Raw genomic sequence first — 26,035 nt, 5'->3', positions numbered from 1 at the left:
AGGAAGCAACGCCAAGTGCTCTGTTCTCTTATTCTATAGTTGTCTTTGTGCCTTTGTGGTCCACAATAAAGAAATTAGACTATAGATATAACATTCCAAGTTCAGAAAAGAAATGAATTTACAGGCAATAACAAAGTATATATTATCATACCTCAACTGAACCAACATATTGAGAAAATCCATTAGCTATTGCAGGATTTATAGTGTGCTTTGCTATGTATCGTCTGATTCGGCAGTTGTCATTCATGGTTGGGGTTGGTTCAATAGATCCTCTCTGCAACTTCATCTTGTGAGCAGTTTGCCAAGTCCGGGATATCACCTGCTAAAAAGAGTATTCCTGAAATTTACCTCAAAGAGATACAAAACTAGTACATGCATAAGTCTCATTAAGATATCAGCCACTGTAAATCCAGATAAATCTAAAAGATGAATGAAGTTCAGTGGAAAGCCCATCAAGTAAGCCACCCATGGATGGACCAGTAATTTAATAACATGGAAGGATGAGTGCTCTATCTATCTATTTGTCAATAACGATACAAACGTACAACATGCATACATACAGAAAGAGATTTAGGTAACTCAAAAATCTTCCATGGAACAGGATAACTTTTGATATGTGTGTGTTCAATTCAGCTGAATACCAGATGGCTAAGAGAAAAGGCCTACTATTCTGGTCATATTTCAATTCAAAATCTCAAACTATCAAGTTAAATTTTGATGTTAGCTCTTGAGGGAATCTTGGCTCAGTGGCAAAAAAGGGGTTTCTAGGGACCACGAAAGTAATATCATCCTAGCACTCAAAGGTCCAATTACCAAGTGTCCTTTATGCTAAATTTAAGGCAATTATAAAGGGTCTAGAGATCTCTTCCTTCCATGGATGGATCCAATTGTTGAGGGGGATGCAGCCTTAGTTATCAAGTGGTTGAGCTCCAATTATGGAGGCCCATGGAGGTAGTTGCCCAAAAGGGTACTGACCTGGTGAGAGATGAGCCCTTTAGTGAAGATATCAGCTGACTGGTCGCCTGTCTTCACAAAAGGAGTGCAAATATGGCCAAAGTCAATTTTCTCCTTGATGAAATGACGATCTACCTCAATGTGTTTTGTCCGGTCAGGTTGCACATGACAAAGCACATTGAGGTGGATGAACACACTTAAAAAGTAGCCTTTCGCGGACCATCGAGGTGGATGAACCATGCTTATATATATATATAATGCATTTTTGTGTGTGTGCGTGTGTGTTTGAGTCCTTCAGGCCTCTAGGTGGATTCCTAGACTGAGGTTTAGCTGGATTCCTAACCTGTTAGTTTATACCTTTCTACCTATATTATATCTATCCAGCTAACGGACATTCAGGTCAGATCCAAATAATTTTATATCCTGCGGTTGCTTTGTTCTCTGCTATTTCTCAAGTTTTGCTACTGTTTTTGTGTTCTATCATATTCTATTAGATTGAGTTACCTTCAGTAACTTCAGATTATATTCTATTTGATGTCATGTACTTGATTTTTTATTCTGCTATTCGCTTACTGCAGTTCTGATTCAGTTTATTAGAAATTTCTTATAGCAGTAGTAGGATTTTTTAAGAACTCACAATCCAGTGCTCAGATTCTGATAAAATTCTGCAAACCTGTTGTATAAGCAGAACAGATCCATTACAGAAATTGAACCCATTCCGATCTGTTTAACCCTAACTGCTGTGATTTCTCTGTTTCTGTTATATATTTTCTAAACCTGCAATACTGTTTACTGATCTGTTAGAATTATTATGTTAGGAGATAAGTAACCATACAGCTTAAGTAGACAGAGGAACTGAAAAAATGACCAGCCCAAAAGTCCTCATCTTAAGGACCGTCTGATTGGCCATATCATCCCTCTACAAAGCTGAAATGAAATAGGTTACACAATTGAGAAATCAAGACAACCCACCTATAGTTCCTACTCACCCATCATTCTACAAAGTCTTTCAGACTCTAAATGCCACAGATGTGGCTTTGAAAACCAATGCCCAATAGAATTATATAATTTCTCTTCTCCTTCTCATCTTTCTAACCCATTTTTACCTAATTGACTGAGTAAAATTAAAAAAGAAATATTTTGCACATTTAGCAAGGAAATAATCTTTACATCCCAAGGCATAAGACAGTAATGGGGGGTGGGGATGGGGGGTGGAGTGTGACGAATTTATTAGAAAAGGTGGGGATGCAATGGCCAACTCAACAACCTAATTTTCCTTTCCTGACTTTTCCCCCTTAACCATCCTTACTGGCTTCTATAATTTAATTCCTCGATTCTTTGATAAGCTTATGAATGTCCTGTCTTTTGGATCCATTAGATTGCTTTCTGACACCTCGTATCTTCATATAAACATCTCCTACATCAATCACTTCTTCAACTACTTCAGAAAATCCAATTGCTAAGCAGGCATGCAATGGTAACAAATTAGATTAACAATCAGCCATTAATAAAGTCATTGGGTCATAGTTGTCACGGAGTCTAGGCAACCCAAGGTGTTGGAGGGGGCCTGGCTGCATGGCGACCAAGGCGCCTGGACGCCATGACAACGATCTATTGGATCTATAAGACATCCTCTAAGGAAAATGTTCCTGAAAAACAAAGAACATGTGATGGATAAATGAATGTCAATTTGGAGATATACTCAAATATGAATGTTTATAAACAACAGAGTAGTTAGAGGATTTTGAAGACCTCTCCAATACGACCCATAGCCTGTGAGTCAGAAGCTATAATACTGATGGCTCCCATATCATGCAAAATGTCTTCCGCAGCAATTGTTTCTGCCCGTATCCGAGATTCAGCAAATGCCACATCTTCAGGAATGTTTTTATCGAGATGATGACAGACCATCTGCAAGATTTTAGATTAGCTTTGAGATTCAGACATGATGAAATAATGCAACTCATACTTTTCTTTTTCTTTTTTCTTTAACCCCATACCAACATGTCAAGGTGCTCATCTACAGTATTAGAAGTAAAGGGTCGTGTTGGGTTTGTCGACGATGGTAAGACATTTTTTTCACCACACACTTTGATTATGTCTGGAGCATGGCCACCACCTGCACCTTCACTGTTGCCAAAAACATTAAGTTTCAGATACTTCACAATTAAATAGACTGAAAGATAGAACTATGTGTTAAACTATACAGGACTACAGAACTTGATTATTTTCTTTACAAAGGGTCACATACTGACATACGTCTATAATCGGGAAGACAGTTCAGAATTTTGTCATCTCTAATCAAATCTTCCGCAGAAAATTTTGATAGTTATTCTCTCTAGACATCTGTATGATATCTGCATGCTTTCATTTGGGTGGAATACAAAACTTTTACTTTCTATTCGGAAAAGAAAAGGAACCAGAGGCGCCTTACTCAGAAAAAAGCAATCTTGCTCAGTGGTCCAAAAAATAGAGTGAAATTTTTAGGAGTGCCTTCTATGCAATGAAAATTTGAAGTTCAGCATTGAGAGAAGTTAGCATATTTTGCCCTTAAAATTCCGAGCTCTATGGAGATTCTGCTGCCAGACTCGTATGATTAAGAAACATAAGGTTCCTCATGATCGACCAAATAGGGTAGGAATTGGTTTCCATCCACTGAATCAATTCTTCAAAACAACGAGCTACACTATGAACCAAGTGTAGTGAAAAGTGAGCAAAAGGTTAGCTACAACGTCCCCTATAAGCGATGCGCCATTTTTGGCACCCGGATACGGTGACAAGTAGGCAAGGGTTCTTGCACCGTGGACAAGTGTGGATAAAGAAACTAGTCCAAAAGCGTAGGATTAGGTTAGCATCTTGGAACATTTGAACTTTAACGGGTAAGAGTCTAGAATTGATAGATGTTATAAGGAGAGGAGGATTAACATAACTTGTATTCAAGAGACTAGATATTTTTTGGTAAAGATTCAAGAGACTAGATGGAAGGGTGAAAAAGCTAAGGAGTTGGAAGTCTTTAAACTTTGGTACACAAGGGATAAAAGTAATAGAAGTGGAGTGGGCATAGTAGTAAATAAAGATTTAAAGAATGATGTGGTGGATGTTAAAAGATTTGGAGATATGTTGGAGAAAGAGGTTGTCAATATAATTAGCGCTTACACACCCCAAGTAGGATTGGATGAAAGTAATAAGTTACAATTTTGGGAACACATGGATGGACTATCACAAGGTCTTAATCAAGGAGAAACGATTATTATAGGGGTGATCTGACTGGACATGTTGGGAGAGATCGTAGAGGTTATGAAGGTCTACAATTGCGTTACATCAAGGATCAGCTTTAAGCACTTATTTGTTTGCTCTTATCATGGATGATTTAACCAGAGACATTCATGATGAGGTTCCTTAGGATTTGCTTTTTGCTAAAAATATTGTTTGGTGGATGAGACAAAAGAAGGGACTAACACCAAGTTGGAGTTATGGAGATCAACCTTGGAATCAAAAGGTTTTAAGATAAATAGAACGAAGACAGAGTATATGGTTTGTAACTTAAGCTACACTAGGATGTATAATGAGGTGGTGAAAATTGATGAGACGGAGATTCCGCAAAATGATTACTTTAGGTATCTGGGCTCAATCATAAATAAAGAAGGTGATATAGAGGATGATATTTCACTGAGAATTAAAATGGGATGGATGAAGTGGAGAGGTGCATCCGGAGTGTTGTGTGATCGATGTATTCCTTTAAAACTTATAAAGTAAAATTTTATAGGACAATCATACTAACGGTTAGGATGTATGGTGCGGAATGTTGGGCAGTTAAGAAGCATCATATAGATAAACTAAGTGTAGCGGAGATGAGGATGTTGAGATGGATGTTTGGCAAAACAAGGATGGATAAAGTAAGGAATGATCATATTAGAGCTGATCTGGGAGTAGCTCCAATGATAAGCTATGAGAAAGTTGTTTGAGGTGGCATGATCATGTTCAACTGAGGCCTTTGGATGCTCCAATATGGAGAAGTGTTTTGATTCAGATTGAATGAATTAAAAGAGGCAAGGGCAAACCTAAAATGACCCTAGGAGAAGTGCTGAGGAAAGACATGCATAACTTAGGCCTTGTATCAAGTATGACCTCAAATAGAGCTGATCTGAGGGCAAGGATCCATGTAACCAACTCCATTTAATTGTGATAAGGCTGAGTTTTTGTTGTTATTGTTGTTGAATCAATGGTTCAAAACAAGGAGATTCCCAGCTGAAGACCAAATCAACCAGATGGTCAGAACAATCTAAATGTAATTCACCTGGGAAAGCTGATCAGAGATGGAGCTAAGCAATAACATCCTCATATTGGTCAGTGAAAGTCTAGTTACAAACTAAACCTTGGCCTGTTAATCCTTAATGACACAGGTAAAAACGAAACTTCATAATGAAATAAAATTACAGCTGCATCCCATGATTCTCTTTTCAGTAGCAGTAAGCCTTTAAATATAGGTACCAAACAAAACATAGAAGTCTGAGGTTGGACCAACCTGACTTACATTTGTGAACTGTATACAATGAAGGTTCAAGAATACAGGCTCACTGCATGCTGACTAATAAATCGTAGTTGAAGAAAATAAGCTTTCCAATTTTACCTGTGATAAGTATGGATTGTTCTACTTTTAAATGCGGCAATTGTGTGCTCTACACATCCAGACTCATTCAAGGTGTCAGTATGGATATTAACCTGTCACGAATTATTATAGAAATAATGGGAATATCAAACAAAAAACTGGAGCAAAAGAGCAAAAAACCAAACTGAAAGAAAAGGCTACCTGAATATCATATTTGTCTCCAATACTTAAACAGTTGTCTATTGCAGCAGGAGTACTTCCCCAATCCTCATGCAGCTTCAGACCCATTGCTCCAGCACTGATAATTTCAGCTAATCCAGTTTCCTTGGAACTGTTTCCCTAAATAAGCAGGATAAATTCACAACAGAGGAACATACATTTTGAACCTCAACCTCTTCCCTTACCCCACCCCAACCCCCCTCCCCCAAAAAAAAAAGAAAATTGAAAAGAAAGGGACAATGCAGAACACTAGCCCTTCCAATTATAAGGGTATGTTAGCTGCCTGAACACTAAACTAGAGAATAAACAATGTCGTTAGTAGCATGTTGGGGAGGCCTCACATATTTTTGACACCATCACTACTCTTCTATTTCTTAGTTGTAAAAGGACAAAACACCAGGTCCCACTTTCTGCATGTCATCCACATCATAGTTGTCGCCTAGGCATCCAAGCACTTTGGTTGCCTAGTTGGTGTCACTTTGTGTTAAGGCCCCCTCCAACACCTTGGGTCTCTGAGATGCTGTGACAACTATGATCCATATGAAGAGTCCATGCTAATCTCTTTATAGCATCCCAATTTATTGGGTGTCTCCATATTGATTCAAAGAAAACATTTTGTTTTATTTAATTCCACAGCTATTATTAGAATAGGTATTTTGGTCCATAAGCAACCTTAAAGTACAAGTGCACACAGAAGCATACCTTACCAGTGAAGCCGAAGTTGAGAGGTAAGTCATCAGTTGACTGAAGCATAAATTTCATGTGCAATGGTGCAGGTGTACAAGTAGTTGCACGTGTCCCATCAGCAGGTCCCGTTCCACCTCCTATTAATGTTGTGATACCTTCGTAGAAGTAAAACCATAAAATTACTTAACTTACTACCCCTTGACCTTCAGATAACATCACCAAAATTCAAACAATGATGCATGAATTATAACCAGTGGAAGGAAAATGACTTCACCCTTAAACCTCAATACCCTCAGTTACATATTCCTTCAAACACTGGTTGGCCATCTTCTAGAAAATTGATAGATGATCTCGGCACCCAGTGAAATGACATGTTAGGATGTCAATGATCTAGCTCTCGATTGAGCCTCCATGAACCTCATAAGACATAGAAAACCACCCAATAACCACTACAGACTTACCCTATAGCAATAAGCTCTACATAGTACATACCACATTCTGAAAACTATATTTTGAAATCTGGATCATATGGTTATACATCCAGAACCATTGAACAATCTCAGTTACAGTTTTTCCATCCCCTAAACTAACTTTGTTGAAAATTGTTTGTCATCATCTTAACTGATCAGTTGAACTATGAAACCAGAAAGTAAGACCAGCATCAGAGTGTAGACAATATTCGGGCAATTTTGTAATAATATCAGAATTCTTAAAACTAAGTTGTTTAACTAGACTCAAAATTTAAACCTCTTGAAAGACCCTCTTTTTCCTTCGATTTTTTTTTTTTTTTTTTTGTGGGGGGGGGGGGTGTATGGGGTGAGGGCAGCCTCTCCAAAGGACTAGACCAACACTACATGCCACAAGCCCAGTGCTAATAAACAACATATAGGCTATATGGCTATATAATATATATCCCGCGACAAATTAATTATTTATTCTTTTTGTGTTCAGAACATCTGTATCAGATGGTTGGACCATGGAAAGTCAAATCAATACCAATACAGTTCACCTTCAGGTTTGCTTTTACAAACACTACTAAAAACCACAGCCTTGATTTAGCTGTAAGCCTGTAACAAAGTCCAGTTCCAGATTGGCCTCAAGAAACCCCATATGGTGAAGCCATATGAATCTCCGAAAGTACTTCCAACTCCAGAGGGACTGGTTTTGCTGAAATAGCACCTGTTGAATTTAATTTGAAGGTGCTCCTAAACAAAGGACCATGAAGTCAAAATCTATACAGAAGCATAGGTTGTCCTCAGTCTTCACTACCTCCAATCAATACCAGATAATCAGAGCAATACTTTACAATCAAGGTCGTGTTTGACTGAACCACCCATGATTGTGTTTAATCTGCAGTTTCTCTCCTCCAAAGTGAACCATGAACTGGTCATTGAATGCACAAAAAACAAAAGATGTTCACATAAATGGCTAACTCATTAGAGCCTCATGAGTCAAAGCGGACTCATTGCCCTTCAATTGTGAATCCCCAAACCTGTATTAGAACTGAATCAACTGAAATCTGAACTAGATTTCCCCTCAGAACAAATGGTGTTTTCAGCCCTGAAAAGTGTAATGCCCTCTTTCACCCAGCACCCCACAACCCTTAGGGGCCCCACAAGGGAGGGGGGAGAAAGGGAAAAATAGAAATACTGAAAAAAGGAGAATGAAGAAAGCAAGAAATGGCCCCTAGTCCTAATGACTACACTTTAGCCTTATCCAGATGATTTTCTAGTAATTAAATAAAGGAATCTCTGAACATGGCCTTGTGAAGGAATTTTTGCCTTCACAATCCACTGTTTTGGACTACATGATGGGTGGTAGTATAACCCCTGGCTCAGTCACATGACAAGTTTCATGTCCCATATCAACGTGTGTTCAAATATGTGTTAAGCTCTCCTCCTTATTATTTCAGCTGCTAAACTTCCAAAGTCAACTTTTCAACCATTTATCAAAGCTATATACAGCAACATGACAAAATGTGTTTGGGCTGAAACTCACTAACTTGAACTGAATGTGATATGGACAATATGTTCACAAAACTCAGCACCAAATAAGTTGCCAAGTGGCAGATGTTTGTATATCTCAAGTTGGGGTAAGGCGGGCATGTCCCCCCCTTTGTATTTATTATTATTTGGATTCATCTTAATAAAATTTTAGGGGCTGGCCCGGGTCCCAGAGAATATTTGGGTTAAAAAAAAAACAGCAGATGTTTGGATCATGTAGGAAGTCCCACAGCCCTAGACTAAGTGGGTCATTAAGTAACTATTTCTCATTAAATAAATACATAAAATATATGAAACATTCATATAAAATAAGAAAGGACAAGATGAAAAGAAAATAAATATCTTTGGAAGAAATAAACATTAAAGAAAATATGTTATAACTGAATCATGTGGCCCCCAACATTTCCCTTGGTGTGAAACTAAGCCTTGCAGTGTTTTCCTGGTATAAGCTTCACACGCCTTTTAAAATACATATACTATGTCGAATCTACTGCCTCAAGTAGGGGTTGATAATGTTAATTGAGGCCACATTTCCAGTCCAATATTTGTATGGCATGATCATTCTTTGAGCAACCTCCTGTTCGTGTCACTTGACTCAATATTGAGAAGATTAAGGACCACTCTAATACACAAGAAAGAGCTTCACTCAAATTAATTCGAAATTGTTTGCAACAGATTCCTTACAGTTATAAACCAATCACGTTGCACAATAGACTAAAAGGTCCAGATCAACACTTCGATTTTTAGTGTGGTGTGGCATGAACAACACAATATTTCTCTTCAACGATGATATGATTAACCAAAACACAGGGCATCTAGGGTGCTTTCCAATCATATAGAAATCTCACCACTAGAAATTGCTTCGAATGCCAACTGAGGACATATAAAGTGGACATGACAATCTATGGCCCCTGCAGTTACAATCATTCCTTCTCCTGCAATAACCTCCGTGTTGACCTGAAATTAAAGAAATACAAGTATAAAAAGAAATGCCACCAAAATAATGGGTAATCAAATGCATCTATTTTCACTATGAGAAGAAACTTACCCCGACAATCATATCAAATGAGACTCCATCCATGACATCTGGGTTGCCTGCCTTTCCGATACCATAAATCAGTCCTCTTTTAATACCAATATCAGCCTTATATATTCCTGTATAGTCAATAATCACAGCATTTGTGACAACAGTATCCAGACAATCCGATTGTGGATAGCCAGAAGCCTGCCCCATTCCATCCCGTAGGACTTTTCCACCTCCAAATATACATTCATCACCATAAACAGTAAAATCCATTTCAATTTCTGCATACAATTCAGTGTCGCCAAGCCTAATTAGGTCACCAGTAGTAGGCCCGTACACTTTAACATAGGCCTCACGGGAAATTACCACAGTAAGAGCAGAATCTTCTCCAACAACACCTTCTCTGCAGAATCAGACCCCCCGAGATCAGAATCCCCCATATCCATTTCTCCATTCTTTTGTCTCAGATTATCCGTGTCAAAAAATCCAACTACTTTGCTAACATGAAACAAAACTGGCAAAATAGTCCTAAAATAGTATTGACAACATCAATTTTCCAAACCTGACATTTACTTCTGCAGTATGCCTAAAGACTTTAGAATGTACAGCTTCCATCACCTTTGCAGTCCGGGAGACCTCAATAGGACCATCAGCAATGGCATTCCCACCACTGATCACTTGACGACCCCCAATGCTTACAAGTATAACACTTTTCGTCTCCCCTGGCTGTCAAAGTAAATAATATTAGTTATATAAAAAATGGAAGAGATGGAGGATAAGCAAGTAAAGGTCCATTAGCAAGCCAAGGGTTGCATTTAGAACATTTTTGAAACAGCTGAACAGATATGCACACAGAGATAGAGAGAGAAAAGGGACTCAAATAATATCTAGAGCCTGGTAATGACAAGACCTACCTTGTCAAACCAAAGGCAAATTACTGCAAAAAAAATTCTGACAAATCCAGGTACAATTTTGACATGGAAAAAGAGAGGATAAATTATTTGGCAGATCAATAACCATGTTAATATGGGCAATAAAGAACATCTACTGTGGATAATGTTTCTGTATTTTGCAATAAAACCAAACTAGCGACAACATCCTCAACCATAATCATGAACAAGAAGAAAATCACATGTAAAAATGGCAAACCAATTATCCATGATGAATCGTACCTCAAATCGGATAGCGTTTCCCGCAGGAATATTCAGCCGCATACCGTTTGCTCTCTCTCGATCAAAAACCAAATAGGGGTTTGCCTCAATGAAGTGATAATGGCTTCCAATCTGAAAGCAGGAAGGCAAATAGAATGATTTAAAATTGATTTATCAACTTTTAAGTAAACAATTTTTCAAATAACATGTGACATAATAGTTTGTTGAATATTGTACCGCGAGGGAGGAAGAGTTAGTGTTAAGTCGAGAGTGGGAGAAGTCTATGTTGAGTCATAGTCTAAGTTAGTCATTGTTATTTACTTTAGTTAGTCTTTGGCTGTAATTAAACTCTTAGTAGGTTTGGTTGCTTGATTAATATAAGGGAGAGGCTGTCAACGAAAGAGGCATTCCATTCCATTCCAATCGTGTTCACCCTCTCTCCTCTTCTCTGTCTCCCCCGTACTCTTCTTCTCTGTCTTCTTCTTATAAAGGGTGTACCCAGTGCACGAGGCTCCCGCCACTGTGGGGTATGGGGAGGCTCCAATCGTGCTATTCTGGTTAATTGTATTTGATTTTGCTACATGGTATCAGAGCAATGAAGAAGAAGAAGGGGGGAAAATTCAGTTACTGGTTCTCTTCTTCTTCTGCTCACTGCTGCCTTCAGTTACTGGTATCAGCAACATATCTCCCTGCTGAAGCTTTTCTCTCGCTCTTACTTGTCTGGCGATTGTGCGTCCTCACTCTTGTGCTACCATGCCTCCAAACTTTGATCCATCGCAGGTTGTAGATGTGTATGTTCAAGTTAAAGGGGGTGAGGTCGGTGCGGCGAGTTCACTCGGTCCCAAAAAGATCGGAGAATACGTTTCCAAAGAAACTGCAAAGGACTGGAAGGGCCTTCAGGTGATAGTGAAGCCTACCATCCAAAACCGACAAGCCAAGGTCTCTGTGGTGCCATTGGCAGCAGATTTGGTCAACAAAGCCCTCAAGGAGCCCGAGAGAGAGAAAGAAGACAAAGAACATCAAACATTCTGGAAAAATCTCTCTCAATTACATGATCAAGATTGCCGAAGTAATGAAACTCAGATCAATGGCTAAGGATCTGAGTGGTAGATTCTGGGTAACCTTGATTACTTCTCCAATTGGCTTTGCATCCTCTAACACTGCTTCATCTTTGTTTTCGCTGCTCTCAGATTCTTATTCCGCAAGCTTAACCTTCTTTTTCTTATGATGTTCCATGTGTGAAGAAGACGACAGACACAGTGGAGGAGGAGCTAGAGCTTTTTCTCTATCATCTACTTTGTCGCTGGTTGAGACCTGTTTGAACCTCCTATTCCCCCTGGTCACCACCTCGACAATCCCCCGGATTGGTACTTGCATGGAGTGATGATTGCTGTTGTTATTATTGAAGATGATGTGCTCAGGTTTGTTTAAATTTGGCCTATCTGGGATTTTATTTGCTACCTCTGTTTCTGGTATGCGGTTTAAGTGATGCCGGTCTTTTGTGATGCTGATTCTTGCTACCATATGATGACGCGTTATCGTTCATTGCATTCTCCATATTATTTGTCCAAGTGTCGTACTACACATGAGGGGGAGATTGGAGTTATCATCTGGTATTTGAAAATTATGTTATTAGCTCTAGTCATCAGCTGAAGATTATTATTATTTGATTGTTCGTGTCATCAGCAACATATTTGCAGCAACCTTATACTGTTACTTGTGGTTCTCAGCAATCTTATGATGTGTTATGTGGCTCCCTGCAACCTTATGTTGTTATCAGTGGTTCCCAACAACCTTATGCTGTTATTAATGGTCTATAGTAACCTATATAGAACTTTTATCAGTGGTTTGCAGCGACCTATGCTGCACATTTATCAGTGGTCCGTAGTAATCTATATTGCACTTTTATCTATATTCTTTGTGAAGATTACTACTTGCCTTCCTTGAGAAGGGCTTATGATGTTGTTGTTGCTGCTATGAAATTTTGGATTGCGGTCGGTATTCTCTACCGCTTATTTTGTTCATTGTTGTTTGATTTATTCGACACACAGAGTTTTCTCCACTACTGTTGATGATGATTGGTCTGCTTGAGACCGGAATTAAGTTCTCTCTGTGCTCATTGGAGTCTAGGACTGCTATATATATATATTTAAGATTGTGTTTATGTTGTTCATACCTATTCTTGTTGTTCCAAGCTGGAGCCTTTTATATATATATGCACTCCAGTTTGAGGGGGAGTATTGAATATTGTACCGTGAGGGACAAAGTTAGTGTAAAGTCGAGAGTGGGAGAAGTCTAAGTTGAGTCATAGCCAAAGTTATTCATTATATTTACTTTATTTAGTCTTTGGTTGTAATTAGACTCTTACTAGGTTTCCTACTAAGAGTTGGTTGCTTAATTAGTATAAGGGAGACGCTGTCCACGAGAGAAGAATTCTATTCCATTCCTATCGTGTTCGTCCTCTCTCTCCTCTTCTCCATCTCCATCGTGCTCTTCTTCTCCATCTTCTTCATACATTCTGGTTTATTGTGTTTGATTTTGCTACACAATTAATAATTAAGAAAGAAACAGCTGGGTTCCAGTTTCTGACAGCTCCAAAATAACCAGATAAAATTTGGTGCAAGAAAGGACGTTGACCAACAAAATAAGTTTTTTTCCAACATGAGATAGAAATGCAGCATCCCAAACATACACAAGTGAGCTCCTATTCTGCAGATAGATTTTAAACTTAGTATTGATGATGTAAAGTATATAAATTGAGTGACAGTCAGAGTAGAACAAATTCCCCAAATTCTATAATTAGAAACCAGATTGTTCATGAATCATTCTAATGCAGGCCAGATTTAAGGCTTGGTTTAAATTTGGGCCGGGTTATGGTATAGGTTTGGGTTGGGCTTTAGTTTTTAGTATTTACTGTTGTAATGGGCTGAAATATAAGGCCCAAAAGTGAGATTGCAAGTGGGTGCACGAAAATTCTTATTTTATTAGTGGGTTTCATATTGTAGGGTTCATTATTATCCCAAGTTGTTAGTCTTTAAGTTAGTTTAGGAAATTTAGAGTCCTAATTAGTTGTCTAATTAGGAAAGTCTCAGTAATAGAGTCGATTTAGGATTTTATTTCAGTTTTAGATTACACTTAGGAGTCTTTTATTTTTTCTTTAAATACAAGATTGTAACCTACGCCGTTTGGTTGAAACCCTTTGTGGTTTGACTGCTCATGTGAGCCCCTCTTGATGTAGATCACAAGCCCATATGCACCTGCAGGAACAAGCCCCAAAACCAGCCCAAAAAGGTTGTGAGATTCGACTGCTGTGAGAGGCAGCCCCAGCCCAGAGAGAAGCATGAAGTAGATAAGAGATCAAGACAGAATTTTTTTTTAAAAAAAGTTACTGTACCCGAGTTACCGTTCATGTGAACAGTGATTTGGGGGCCGATATGGACAGCTGGTGTGAAGATTAGGTGTTGGATGCTGGTGGAATATTCTATTAGAAGCTGCTATTAACTTAGTTTCTTTTTTGAATAGTTTCTAAGTTATTAAGTCTAGGTATTTAGTAGTTTCTAATTTTGTTTCTTTCTTTTCAGTAGTTATTATATTTACTAGTTTCTAATTTTGTTCCTTGCATGTTGGCTGGACTATAAAGCCTAGTTTCTATTTTCATTAGGTTTCTATTTTTAGAAGTTGCTATTTCTTTTACAAGTTACTATTTCTTAAGTTTCTAATTTTGTAAGCTGTCCAATTCCATTAAATAGGCAGCCCCTCTTGTAAAACAGAGAGATTTTGGAGAATAGAATTTTCAGGACATGTTCCCATCTTTTATGGGAGAATACCCTTGTTTCAACAGCTAAGATAGTTGTGGGTGAGAGGCCCAAGGCTGAGATAGCCTACTATCCCTATCCCCCTTCTTCTTCTTCTTCTTATCCTTTTCGGTTCTTCTTCTTTCATATGTAAACAAAAAAGAAAAAAAAAATAAAAGTTTCATTTAGTTAATTTGTTCTTCATTATTGTGTTGATCCTGGTTGCAATCGATCTCTCTCTGGTTTTCCTTGGATCGAGGTCGATTTCTGTATTATTTGGTATCAGAGCTAAAGAGAGGCGGCTCAAGATCGACGGTTGTTGCAGTCTACTTCCAATTGAAGATTCATCATGCAAGTCTAATTCAATAACTCCACCAAACTCGAGGGTGAGTTTTTTTCAAGATGGGGAGAGCTGATGTTGATCACAAGCTCATATGTACTTGCAAGAACAAGCCCCAAAACCAGCCAAGCAAGGTTGTGGGATTCAACTGCTGTGAGAGGCAGCCTGGTCTGATGATGTGGCAAGTTTTTGTTGGTTTGATGGAGCATCATCTAAGGCAGCCCCAGCCCAGAGAGAAGCATTTAGGATAAGAGATCAAGATTCAAGACAGAAATTATTTTTTTTTTTAAAGTTACTGTTCATATGAACAGTACCCGAGTTACCGTTCACGTGAACAGTGATTTGGGGGCTGATATGGACAGCTGGTGTGAAGATTAGGTGTTGGATGCTGGCAGAATATTCTATTAGAAATTTCTATTAACTTAGTTTCTATTTTTGTAATAGTTTTTAGTTATTAAGTCTAGGTATCTAGTAGTTTCTAATTTTGTTTCTTTCTTTTTAGTAGTTACTATATTTACTAGTTTCTAATTTTGTTCTTTGCATGTTGGCTGAACTGTAAAGCCCAGTTTCTATTTTCATTAGGTTTCTATTTTTAGAAGTTGTTATTTCTTTTATAAGTTACTATTTCTTAAGTTTCTAATTTTGTAAGCTAACCTATTCCATTAAATAGGCAGCCCTTCTTGTAATAGAGACAGATTTTGGATAATAGAATTTTCAGGCCATGTTGCCATCGTTTATGGGAGAATATCCTTGTTTCAACAGCTGAGATAGTTGTGTGTGAGAAGCCCAAGGCTGAGGTAGCCTACTATCCCTATCCCCCTTCTTCTCCATATCCTCTTCTTCTTCTTCTTCTTTCATATGTAAACAGAAAAGAAATAGCAATAAAAGTTTCAGTTAGTTAATTTGTTCTTCATTATTGTGTTGATCCTGGCTGCAATCGATCTCTCACTGGTTTTCCCTAGTTCGAGTCGACTTTTTGCATTACCTCTTCTCCCGCTTCACTTTCTTCTTCTATTTCCTCTTTTTTTTATTCCAAGTTACTGTTAACGGGTACTATTCACAGTCCCTGAACAGCCCCTTATCTTCTCTTCCTTCTTCTATTATTCTCTCTTAAGCCTACCATATTAGATCCTTCTTTTGATCTGCATCAAATTCATTTGAAACAGATCCATGGACAGGACAAATTATTGACAGGCAGGAAAACACATGAAGAATCTATCTACCAGGATAAGCACAATTAAAAATAAAGTAGAAAAAATCACAAAAGACAAGAAAAAAATATTTCTAACCCCAGATTGATCTTTTTTTAATAGAACTAGAGATGATTAATATAATGAAAACTGATTAATACTTAGGTCTGATGAAACAAGGGAATTCCCAATCTAAAGGAACAAAGTGGAAAACCAATTTCACTGGAAGAAATGAGTTTGTTATTGGTTCTATCAACATGACCTACTGCTAAGAAATAAGAATGGGGTGTTTCTCTTGTATGTAGCATTGTTTTCTCTCTTCCCCCTTGGGGGTTCCCTGTTTTTCTCCTCCTTTGGTAATGAATATATTATTCACCCAAAAAAAAGAATGTGTTGAGATATTCGAAAAAGAAATTCTCTAAACATATCATAAAATTTTACATTTCCCACATGATAAAGGGCAGGTTTTCATCTTGATACACCAACATTTGTACACGTCTACATGAAACTTACACTTCAGATAAGAAAGCCACCTTTCGTGATCGAGTATAGAAAGTGCAAAGATGCTTGGAATGAGATAACAAGAAGAAGATAAGAAACAAATTCCAACCCCACCCCTACCCCCATAAAAATAAAAAAGAAGTACAAGAATCACAATCTAAATATGCATACCTGGATTGGCCGGTCAGCAGTGTTAACGACACGAAGAATCACAGTTCTCCTTCCAGCATTGATCGTAATATCTCCACCTCCAAACCTTATTTCACCAGGAACTAAATAATTTTCAGCTCCCAAAAACTTGTCCAGAGAAGGAACTGCAGAATTGAACTTTTTCCATCAGTACTTAACTTATCAGATCCATCTCAAGATTCAGAGAGATGCTTGTATAACCCATTTCAAAGAATACATAAAGACAAGGAGAAAAACATAACAATATGCACAACCAAGACATAAAGGTTAAGGTTAAGGAGCAAAAGTTTTTGGGTGTTTTAAGTATTTTTAGTACTGATAGGCAATAATGTCTTTTAGGTCCTGAATCCTGAACTCAGAAATCATTAAAAGGTAGACACCTTCTTACAGACGGGTCTATATCTATCTAGGATATATATTGTTTTCCCAGTTAATGAAAGATTTATTTTTAGGCTGGAAATTTATGATGGAACCTGTTGCAATATTTTTTTTAAAAATAACTGTTGTATTACCAAAAACACTAGAACCAGCACCTGTACAAGGAAGAGGAAGAAAGAGAACAAGGAGAGAGAGAAAAAGAGAAGAGAAGAAGAAAGAATGGGAGAGAAAAGAGAGCTCACAGTTAGCTTATCTCCCTACCGTGAGCAATGTTTTATATATGAAAAAAAAGGGAACAAAGAGACAAGTATAAACTTGGTTATAATAAACTAGTACAGATAATACCCCTACACATACAGTACATAAAGAAAGAATTCTTAATCTACCCCTACCGGTAGTACATAAACATAACATTCTTAACACTCCCCCTCAAGCTGGAGCATATATATCACCCATGCACAGCTTGGAACAGCCACCAAGAAAGGCAGGTCTAAACAACGCTTTGGTGAACATATCACCAAGTTGATTTCTAACAAATGGAGAAGAAATCAGTTTCTTCATGACAGCATGGCATACAAAAGAACAATTGACCTCAATATGTTTACTCTGCTAATGGAACACAGGATTACTGGCAATGTAGACAGCCAACTGGATTTCACAATAAATATTCATGGTTTTATCAATTGAAAAAGAAGTCCATTCCAGTTTCTACCTGGAAGGAAAGAACCATGTAAAGCTAGCTCCAAGTTTCCATCGTTTTTAGCAATAGGATCATCAATGGTGATTAATTTTGTTCCATCAGGAAAGGTCCCCTCAACCTAATGAAGAAAAAGAAGCTGAGTTTCAGTGATTAGATTACCTAGAAGAATGATATGAGCTTCAGAGAAAAATAAATAATCAAGTAAGAATTAAGAAAATAGCAAGCCAAGAACACCAATTGAATATCATCATGTTCTTCTTTCAGACCATCAGAAAATTACTGAAGTAGTGGGGTGTGATCAGAAGTAAGAACAGCTTGCAATTTATCAAACTAAACAAGATGACAGATTTTGTTTTCTCAAAAACAGTTGAGAGACTCAATTAACTTAAAGTCCACTAGAGGTGAAGACTGGAAGATGGAAATGCCAATAATGTCAAACAGTAAAGAATTAAATATACTTTCCTAAGGTAATTTTTTTATCAAACAAAACCATAGCATGAGAGTATCCTCAATAGAAGTAGTATTAAATAAAGCTTGCTTGTGAAACTTACTGGCTAAATCTGACAGCAGATACAGGAACCTGTTTTGACTGTGCTTATTGAATAATATGAAAAAAGTTTCAACACACTGCAGGCTTTATGAAGCCTGTTACCTGAACAGTGCCCAAAAGGTGTGGAACAGCTGGAAGAACTTGCCTCCTGGTGGACAATAAGACAACATTTCCAGAATCCATAAGCAAGCAACTCCACCAAAATAGTCATAGCCCAACAAGTGGAAAAGGAGACTACTAAGGTCTATAAAATCACAAAATGAAATGATACACTAAAGAATAATAAAAATGGCTGCCATGATGCCATCATTATATCCATCCGTAAATTTCATAATCTATGTTGTATGCATATAGCAGCAATCTTGTACAGATTTTTAAACAGTATTACCATATTGCACTTTAAAAACATGTTAAAATATTTTTAAAGGTTTAGTAATGTGGATTGATGATGTTGCTGTTAGAAACCAATCCAAGAAAATCAAGAGTCCTAGAGAAGAAAACTCAATAGGATCTAGGCAATACTTATGATGTGACTTATCTGCTCTTCTCTCAACTGTACTTACCATGGTTTGGAATCATATATCTACTTTCTTCAGAATCACCTCCCACGTAACCTTCAAATTAATCCATCTAGGCTCAATTTGTATGTATACCCCCATGGGCTGTGACATATTTCTACATTTCCTTCTTCCACATTCTGTGCACCTCTCCCGAAAATCGTAATGTTTGTCACATGGTATGTAAAAATCTCTGAGTTATTTCCATCCTTTCTGTAACACCTGAAATTTGTCTATTCTCCCATATAGGAAATCGATCAACCCCACTTATAAGTAATGCGCTTTAATGGTACAGGGGCTTCAAAAGAATTTGAGGAACTTCTGAAGTAACACATAAATACGGAAAGACGGTTGAAATACTTCAAACTTTGGGCAAATTTACAGAAGAACCCATCAATGTAATAAAATGCCAATTTATTTTCTACACCAACTTCACGTTTTGCTCTAATCCGTATAGTGATGCGGCTTAAGCAATTCCCTTCAGATGTATCACTTCAAAAATAATAAAAACCCATATATCAAGTAAATAATTGAAGACACTACATATTCCCAGAGGCAATTATTAATCAATTTAAAATTTTTTTCTTCAGTGAGAAATTTGTCAGACATTGCAGCAAATAACAGAAGCGGAAGCAACAGGGGAGCTTCCAATTTAAAACTACGACCCAAGATACTTTCCTTCTCTTCTAAATCAACGATAAGAGATTGATGTAGATCAAGAGAGGTTCCAGCACAGGTATTCATGACGGAACAAGCCCAATTGCCCAAATCCTAGTCTAATGGGTTAAATAAGTAGCCTAATGGATAATATGAGCCATGAGCTGGGAACTTTTGTGTTTTCTATTGTAATGGGTCTATTTTGAAAGCCCATATATGAGGGATAAGTGGCCCATACGAATTCAACTGGTTAGTTATATCTAGTCCTCTAAAGTTGTGAAGTCTTGGGGATGTCAATAGGTTAGTCACTTAGTTTAGTTCCATTGTTGGTAGTGAAGACCTTGAAAATGTAAAGTCCATTAAATATCTTGAAAATGTAAAGTTCATTAAATATCTGGAAAAAAAGTTCCAATGTGAGTCCTTGGAAATGTGCAGGCCATTAACTCTAGGAGGAAGTCCCAATGAGGGTTTAGAAACCTCCCAGCCTCTTTATAAAAGGCACTGTCTGTAAGCATTTGAAATCAGAATTTTGAATGTAATTTGGTTTTTACCATTCTTCTGTGAGAGATAGAACTGCAATGAGAAGTTGTTCCTGGTGAGATGCTAGGATGGTTAGTGAGATTCTAGCATAGGCTTGGGACCCCAAGAAACTCTGATCTTCTCTAATTTTCTATTATACTTCTGCTAGTATCATTCCTGCAAGTTCAAGTCACCCTATTCTGTTCCTGAGTTTGATGATTAAAAAAAATACTGTTATTCTATTGAGAATCTGAGGTTATTTCATTGTTGCACAAGAAGGGTTTACTGATTTGAATCTGAGTTGAACACTTGAACCTGAGTTGATTCTTCAGCAACTTGTAATAGCCTGCGACAGCACTGTTTTATTTTATTATACCTCTGTTTTGAAGACTGCTATTGAGGAACATCTAGCTATTAGATTGGGCTAGGATTTGGGGTGAATAATCGCTGTCCTAGAGGGTAAACTTGATTGGAGTTTGGCCTTGATCAGATTGGTGGATTTCGAGATCTGGAGTTCCTTCTAAATCTGATCACTTTAGGGTGTTGCAATCACGTTATCTTGGACTGATTCTGAAACTTGTTAGAAGATTATACCAGACTCCATTGTTTGGTATTACAGCCATGGCTGAGGGTAGCTTTAATACCTCAAATCAGAATTCCGTGTCCATTGCCCAAGTGATCGACATGCTGAAACAATTGACTAATTGTATGAACATGATGGAACAGCGCTTTGATTCCATATCTCCACAAAGTGATGGACAGCCGGTCCAATCCACAGCCAACAACACCCGTCTGACCATGAACCGGTCAGCTTTTAGAAACACTCCTCCGTAACCCACTTTTGAGGAGCATGCCTGCATGTGAATCCGTACTTTGATCACGGCACACCATAGTGGTGCCACGACAACACTCACAAAGTAATATTGGAATTGAAGGAGTACATCGACATTCTATTATGATTGGCTGTGTTGCTTAGATGACTACTTTAATTGGTTTGACATTTCAGAAGCTAGAAAGATGAAGTTGGCCTGCTCCAAGCTTGTGGAAACAACACAACTGTTTATCAGACTTTACAGAAAGGGGTACTGATGCAAAGTATTCATCACATCATGACTTTCTTTTCTTGGGAACTCATTTATGCATTCCCAACACTTCCTTGAGGCAGTTCCTCATTTGGGAGCTACATGGAGGTGGCTTAGGAGGACACGTTGGTATGGATAAAACCTATTCTCATGTGACTGGTCTTTACCATTGGCCACATCTTCAAAAGGATGGCTAGAATGTGATAAAGAGGTACCGTACATGCCAGCTTGCCAAAGGAGCAAAACAAAATACAAGACTATACTCCCTGCTGCCCGTACCTCATGCACCATGGCTGCATACCAGCATGGATTTCATACTTGGACTGTCCACTACTAGGGAAAAGCACAACTCTATCTTTTTGGTGGTGGACAGGTTCTCAAAAATGGCTTACTTCATACCTTCTTAGACTTAATGATGCAAGCCATATTGCAACCATGTTTTTCAAAGAAGTGGTATGACTATATGGACTGCCGGAATCGATTGTCTCCAATCATGATGAAGTTGTGAATCGAAGTTTAGGCAAACTTCTACAGTGTCTTGTACAAGATTACGAGAAGAATTGGCCATCAATTGAGTTTGCCTACAATAGTTCCGTCGTCAACTGCACCACGGGTCACACACCTTTTGAGATAGTAGTTGGCCTTCAGCCAAAGAGGCCCATAGATTTGGTACCTCACCATCCTCATGTGTGAGTTAGTGTTGAGGCCGATGAGTTCATACAGCAGATCACCAATGTTCACGCCAACGCATTGCAATCAGCAATGGTGCATACAAGGCTGCAACTAATTTTCTATTACTTCTGCTAGTATCATTCCTGCAAGATCAACTACGTCTCCATATTCGCAGTTGCTCCATTGTGACCAAGTGATCACGGGTTCGAGTCAGGAAACAGCCTCTCTGCAAAGCAAGGGTAAGGCTGCGTGCATTATGACCCTCCCCAGATCCCGCAGTGGCGGGAGCCTTGTGCACTGGGTAAGCCTTATTCTATTGAGAATCAGAGGTTAATTCATTGCTGAACAAGATGGGTTTACTGAGTTGAATTTGAGTTTGAGTTTTCTGTAAAGTGTAATAGCATGCGACAACCCTGTTTATATTATTATTGCTCTGTATTGAAGACAGTTGTTGGGGAACATCCAGTCATTAGATTGGGCTAGGATTTGGAGTGAATGATCAATGCCCTAGAGGGTAAACTCGATTGTATATAAACTGATAGAAAAATCCTGTTCAGTATATCCAGTAGCTTACTAATTAGATATCATATATGCATGGGCTCATCTAAAATAATGAACTACCTTGGGGCATGGGTTGGATTTTGACATTCCATGGATTCTAATGCAACATCTTTGAACTTCTACTTTTCAGTAGAGAAGTTACCAACCAATATGTTTTATGGACCCAATCTTTCCCTATAGAAAAGGGTCAAGGTAGCAAAAGGCAACAATGTCAAATTTCCTATATGCCCTTGTCAGTGTCCCCTGAAGTTTTCGATAAGAATCACAAGATAGTGGCTAAATTAATCAAATAGAATGTGTTATGTAGTGTCCGATACTTCGATCCAGTGTAATGTTTATTATATTCATATACATGGTCAAGTCTATGAATCCTATATTAAGGATTTGCCTAATTTTCCACAATTCCACTTCATATCATTGTCTATCTAGCACCTGTTCCCCTATCAATACAGCATAGGATGTCATCAATTATGAGAATATCCCCATCATGTAGGCATAGTTGTCAAGGCGTCGCCTAACTGTCCAGGCGGTTTTGCTGGGGCCTAGGCAACATGGTTTTTATTGGTATCGAACCCAGCATTGTTCCAAATTTATGCCAAATATAATTTAAGTAAATGTTTTATTTACTTAAAAAATTATTCATAAATAAGCAAATGCCCCCCTATTTGAATCCAATAAAAATAGTTAAAAAATCAAATTCTAAAATGATAAAAAGTCAACCCCCCCAGTTCAAGAACAAAATCTGGATTTTCGGCGGGAAGTGAAATTTTCAACTTTCAAATGCTAGGGTGTTTCTCAAATCTAAAAATTCTATAAATCTTAATATGGTAAAACATTGGTAAAAAACCAAAAGCGAGGTAAATTATTCATTAGTTTTGATACATAAAAAAATATTTTCATTCAGAACAATTTTGAAAGCATTCGCGCAAACCAAATAAGGTTTGACCAGAACATAACTTCTTGAATATAAATCAGATTTAAGCATTTTTGGATTTGTTGAGAAGCTGGTTTTGTGCTCTAACTAATACAAAAAGTCTCATGTAAAAATAAAAACATTTGACAAGTCAAACTTCTTAGAGAATAAGAACATCTCTCTAAATCGAGAACAATTTAGTTACTTATAGATAAGATCATACTTTCTAAGAACAGTACAAACCAAACGTGAGACTAGTATAAACCAAATGTATGTTTTGATTATTTCAAACTTCCAATAGCTTGCTTCTTCAGTTCTGCTGTCTTCTAGTTTTATGTTGATTTTTTATGACTTGAAGTGGCTTAATATTGATTTTTTATGACTTGATGTGACTTAATGTTATTTTTTATGACTTGATGTGGCTTAATGTTGATTTTTTATGACTTGAGGTGACAGAATGTTGATTTTTGATGACTTGAGGAGGCTTAATGTTGATTTTTTATGATATAAGGTATATATTGTAGCATACTAAAATATTGTAGCACACTAAATAACGTTAGAAAAGGGGGGAAAGGCGCCTAGGTGGGCGGCTTGTCGCCTAAACGCTTAGACACCTCTCCACCGCCTTGGGTCGCCTTGCCGCCTTGACAACTATGCATGTAGGCCAGCATGCACCATATTTTGTCAATAATAAGTTCATATAAACAATCAAGAAAGTCATGAAGTATAAGATGACTAATGGAATATATCTGAAGGAAACCCCTCCTTTCTTCCCTAAATGGAAGAACAAATTGTTCTTCAAATATAAATATATTGTGTGATGCCTCATAGAACAATATCCAATATTAGTATTATAAGAAATCAGTTACTTAGCTCACATCCTACCTTCCTAGAAGTTGTTTTCCAATGTCCATCAACTCTGCAACAGTCTTCTCACCATCACTAACAAACTCCAGGACCTGTAGATAATGGCAAAACCCCAAAGAGGCATCAAACCTTTTCATTTTTCCCTAAACCAAGAGCAAGGATTTAAACCTATGAATTTGGAAATGGATTGTAGAAAAATGTATTGAACTATCCTTTTCCAAAATTTATATAAAACAAACCGACATCTTTTTCAATTCCGACATGGTATCAACAAATTAAGTTGTTAACTTCAATAAGAAGTTCGTTTACCAATGGCAATAAGAGACCTAGCAGTTTAACATGCCTGAAGGGATATTCCAAGAAACCAATATAAGTGAATACATGAATAGAGATTCCAGCGACATTAATAAGACTGTAAAGTATCTCCTACTATTTGCATGAAAATCACAACCAAGACAGAATGATCAAGTAAAAAAAGAAAAACTATATCATACCTGAGTTGCTATTAGTGCTACTGCTTCAGTGTAATTGAGCCGCAGGCCACGAGCCAGACGCTTTTGTGCAAGGAATCCAGCACTTTGGACAGCTAATTTATCTACCTCTCTTGGAGTCAATTTCATTTTTCTAATTAGCCTCTATAAGAGCTTTAACTGTTCCATGTCCAATCTAGAATCAATGTGAAGGGTCAAAAAATGAATGAAAAATAGTTAACACAGTAAGAATTAGGACATATGGAGGAGAACAAAAAAACATTCCCACTGACAAGTCTGTTCATTGTTCTTGGCTTCTTACTTTTTGGTCAGCATAGCCAGTGCATGTTACAAGTATTGTATCTCATTAAAAAAAAAAAACCCATTTTTTTCAAAAAATTTACTTCTTCTTCATTGTAGTCATATTTTTCTCCAAGCACCCACCAGTGCACAGTTAGCAGATGAAAAAAAATCTTGAACCCAGGTTTTCAGCATATTTCAACAAAGCAAATGAGTTTGTTTGAGCATATGTGGGTAGGTGAAAGCTACATACAACTCAACTAAACCTTTTCCCAACTTTTTTTTTTTATTACGTTTTCCCAAATAAATAGAAAAGGTTAATTCTTTCTTCAAAATGAAAACATTCTTAAGTGCTCACATCAAGAATGTGATCAGAACTCCTGAACAAAACCATTAAGGAGAAACCTTAGTTTAGAAGTATGTGTATGAAGTTATAGATTCCTTTTATGAATTTTGCTTCCATTACTGATCTCTGCTCAATACTACACCCTATAATGATAACCTACAACTACGGGTGGAAGTCTCTGAATATCAATTATTTTCGAAATCCTCCGCTGTGGTATGCATACAGCTTAGGATGTTCTTGAAATAAGAATATGTTGATTAATAGATACCTCTTTAATTCAAGAGACCAAATTCAAGGGTCCTCTTTCATAAATTCCAACAAATGGGTGGATTCCTATGTCTCCGTCTTCCAAATGATTGACTTCTACCAAATCTGATATTCCAGCAGATGTTTATCACAAATAATTAGGTTCTTAGGGATAATCAATCCTCCGAAAAAATTACCACCTAAGAAGTTTCACTCTGTCAACAATTTCCACAAAGAAATACCATACTTCACTTCCTCAATCCTGTAAAACGAAAAAAAATACGAAAACATTAGAAAGAGAGGATTAGACTTTACTTACAGCTTTGGAGATTTCAAATGAGCAATAGATATTAATAAGAGAAAACATAAAGAGGAACCACGCAAGATCCTGATGTTAAAGCTACTATCCAGTAACCACTCACCAGTGAAGTCTCTGATGACCAGGTAAAAATAGTCCGGCGACCACAACCTTATTCTAAATCTTAGCTAGTGGTAAATGCTATAATGGACTGTGACGAAGAGGCCAAACCCCAAATAGAAATTCTAAACCTGCAAA

General features: G+C 37.5%; 1 protein-coding gene across 1 annotated transcript in view; it reads right to left on the bottom strand.

Moving 5' to 3' along the window:
- Nucleotides 1-26,035, bottom strand: part of LOC122653548 (urease-like) — a 28,800-nt gene extending 2,765 nt beyond the window's left edge. Inside the window, exons 1-16 of the mRNA XM_043847408.1 lie at nt 25,902-26,035; nt 24,612-24,783; nt 24,136-24,209; nt 18,392-18,437; nt 17,752-17,857; nt 16,644-16,786; nt 10,669-10,779; nt 10,059-10,222; nt 9,521-9,899; nt 9,321-9,429; nt 6,485-6,624; nt 5,765-5,902; nt 5,585-5,676; nt 2,955-3,084; nt 2,707-2,865; nt 152-319 (exon numbers count right to left, since the gene is read on the bottom strand). Coding sequence (XP_043703343.1) covers nt 152-319; nt 2,707-2,865; nt 2,955-3,084; nt 5,585-5,676; nt 5,765-5,902; nt 6,485-6,624; nt 9,321-9,429; nt 9,521-9,899; nt 10,059-10,222; nt 10,669-10,779; nt 16,644-16,786; nt 17,752-17,857; nt 18,392-18,437; nt 24,136-24,209; nt 24,612-24,737 — 2,085 coding nt within the window. The 5' untranslated portion in view covers nt 24,738-24,783; nt 25,902-26,035. The remainder of the gene's footprint in view (nt 1-151; nt 320-2,706; nt 2,866-2,954; nt 3,085-5,584; nt 5,677-5,764; nt 5,903-6,484; nt 6,625-9,320; nt 9,430-9,520; nt 9,900-10,058; nt 10,223-10,668; nt 10,780-16,643; nt 16,787-17,751; nt 17,858-18,391; nt 18,438-24,135; nt 24,210-24,611; nt 24,784-25,901) is intronic.

The sequence above is a fragment of the Telopea speciosissima genome, chromosome 3, assembly GCF_018873765.1.
Source record: "Telopea speciosissima isolate NSW1024214 ecotype Mountain lineage chromosome 3, Tspe_v1, whole genome shotgun sequence".
NCBI lineage: Eukaryota > Viridiplantae > Streptophyta > Magnoliopsida > Proteales > Proteaceae > Telopea > Telopea speciosissima.
This window is presented reverse-complemented; position numbering and strand designations above follow the sequence as displayed.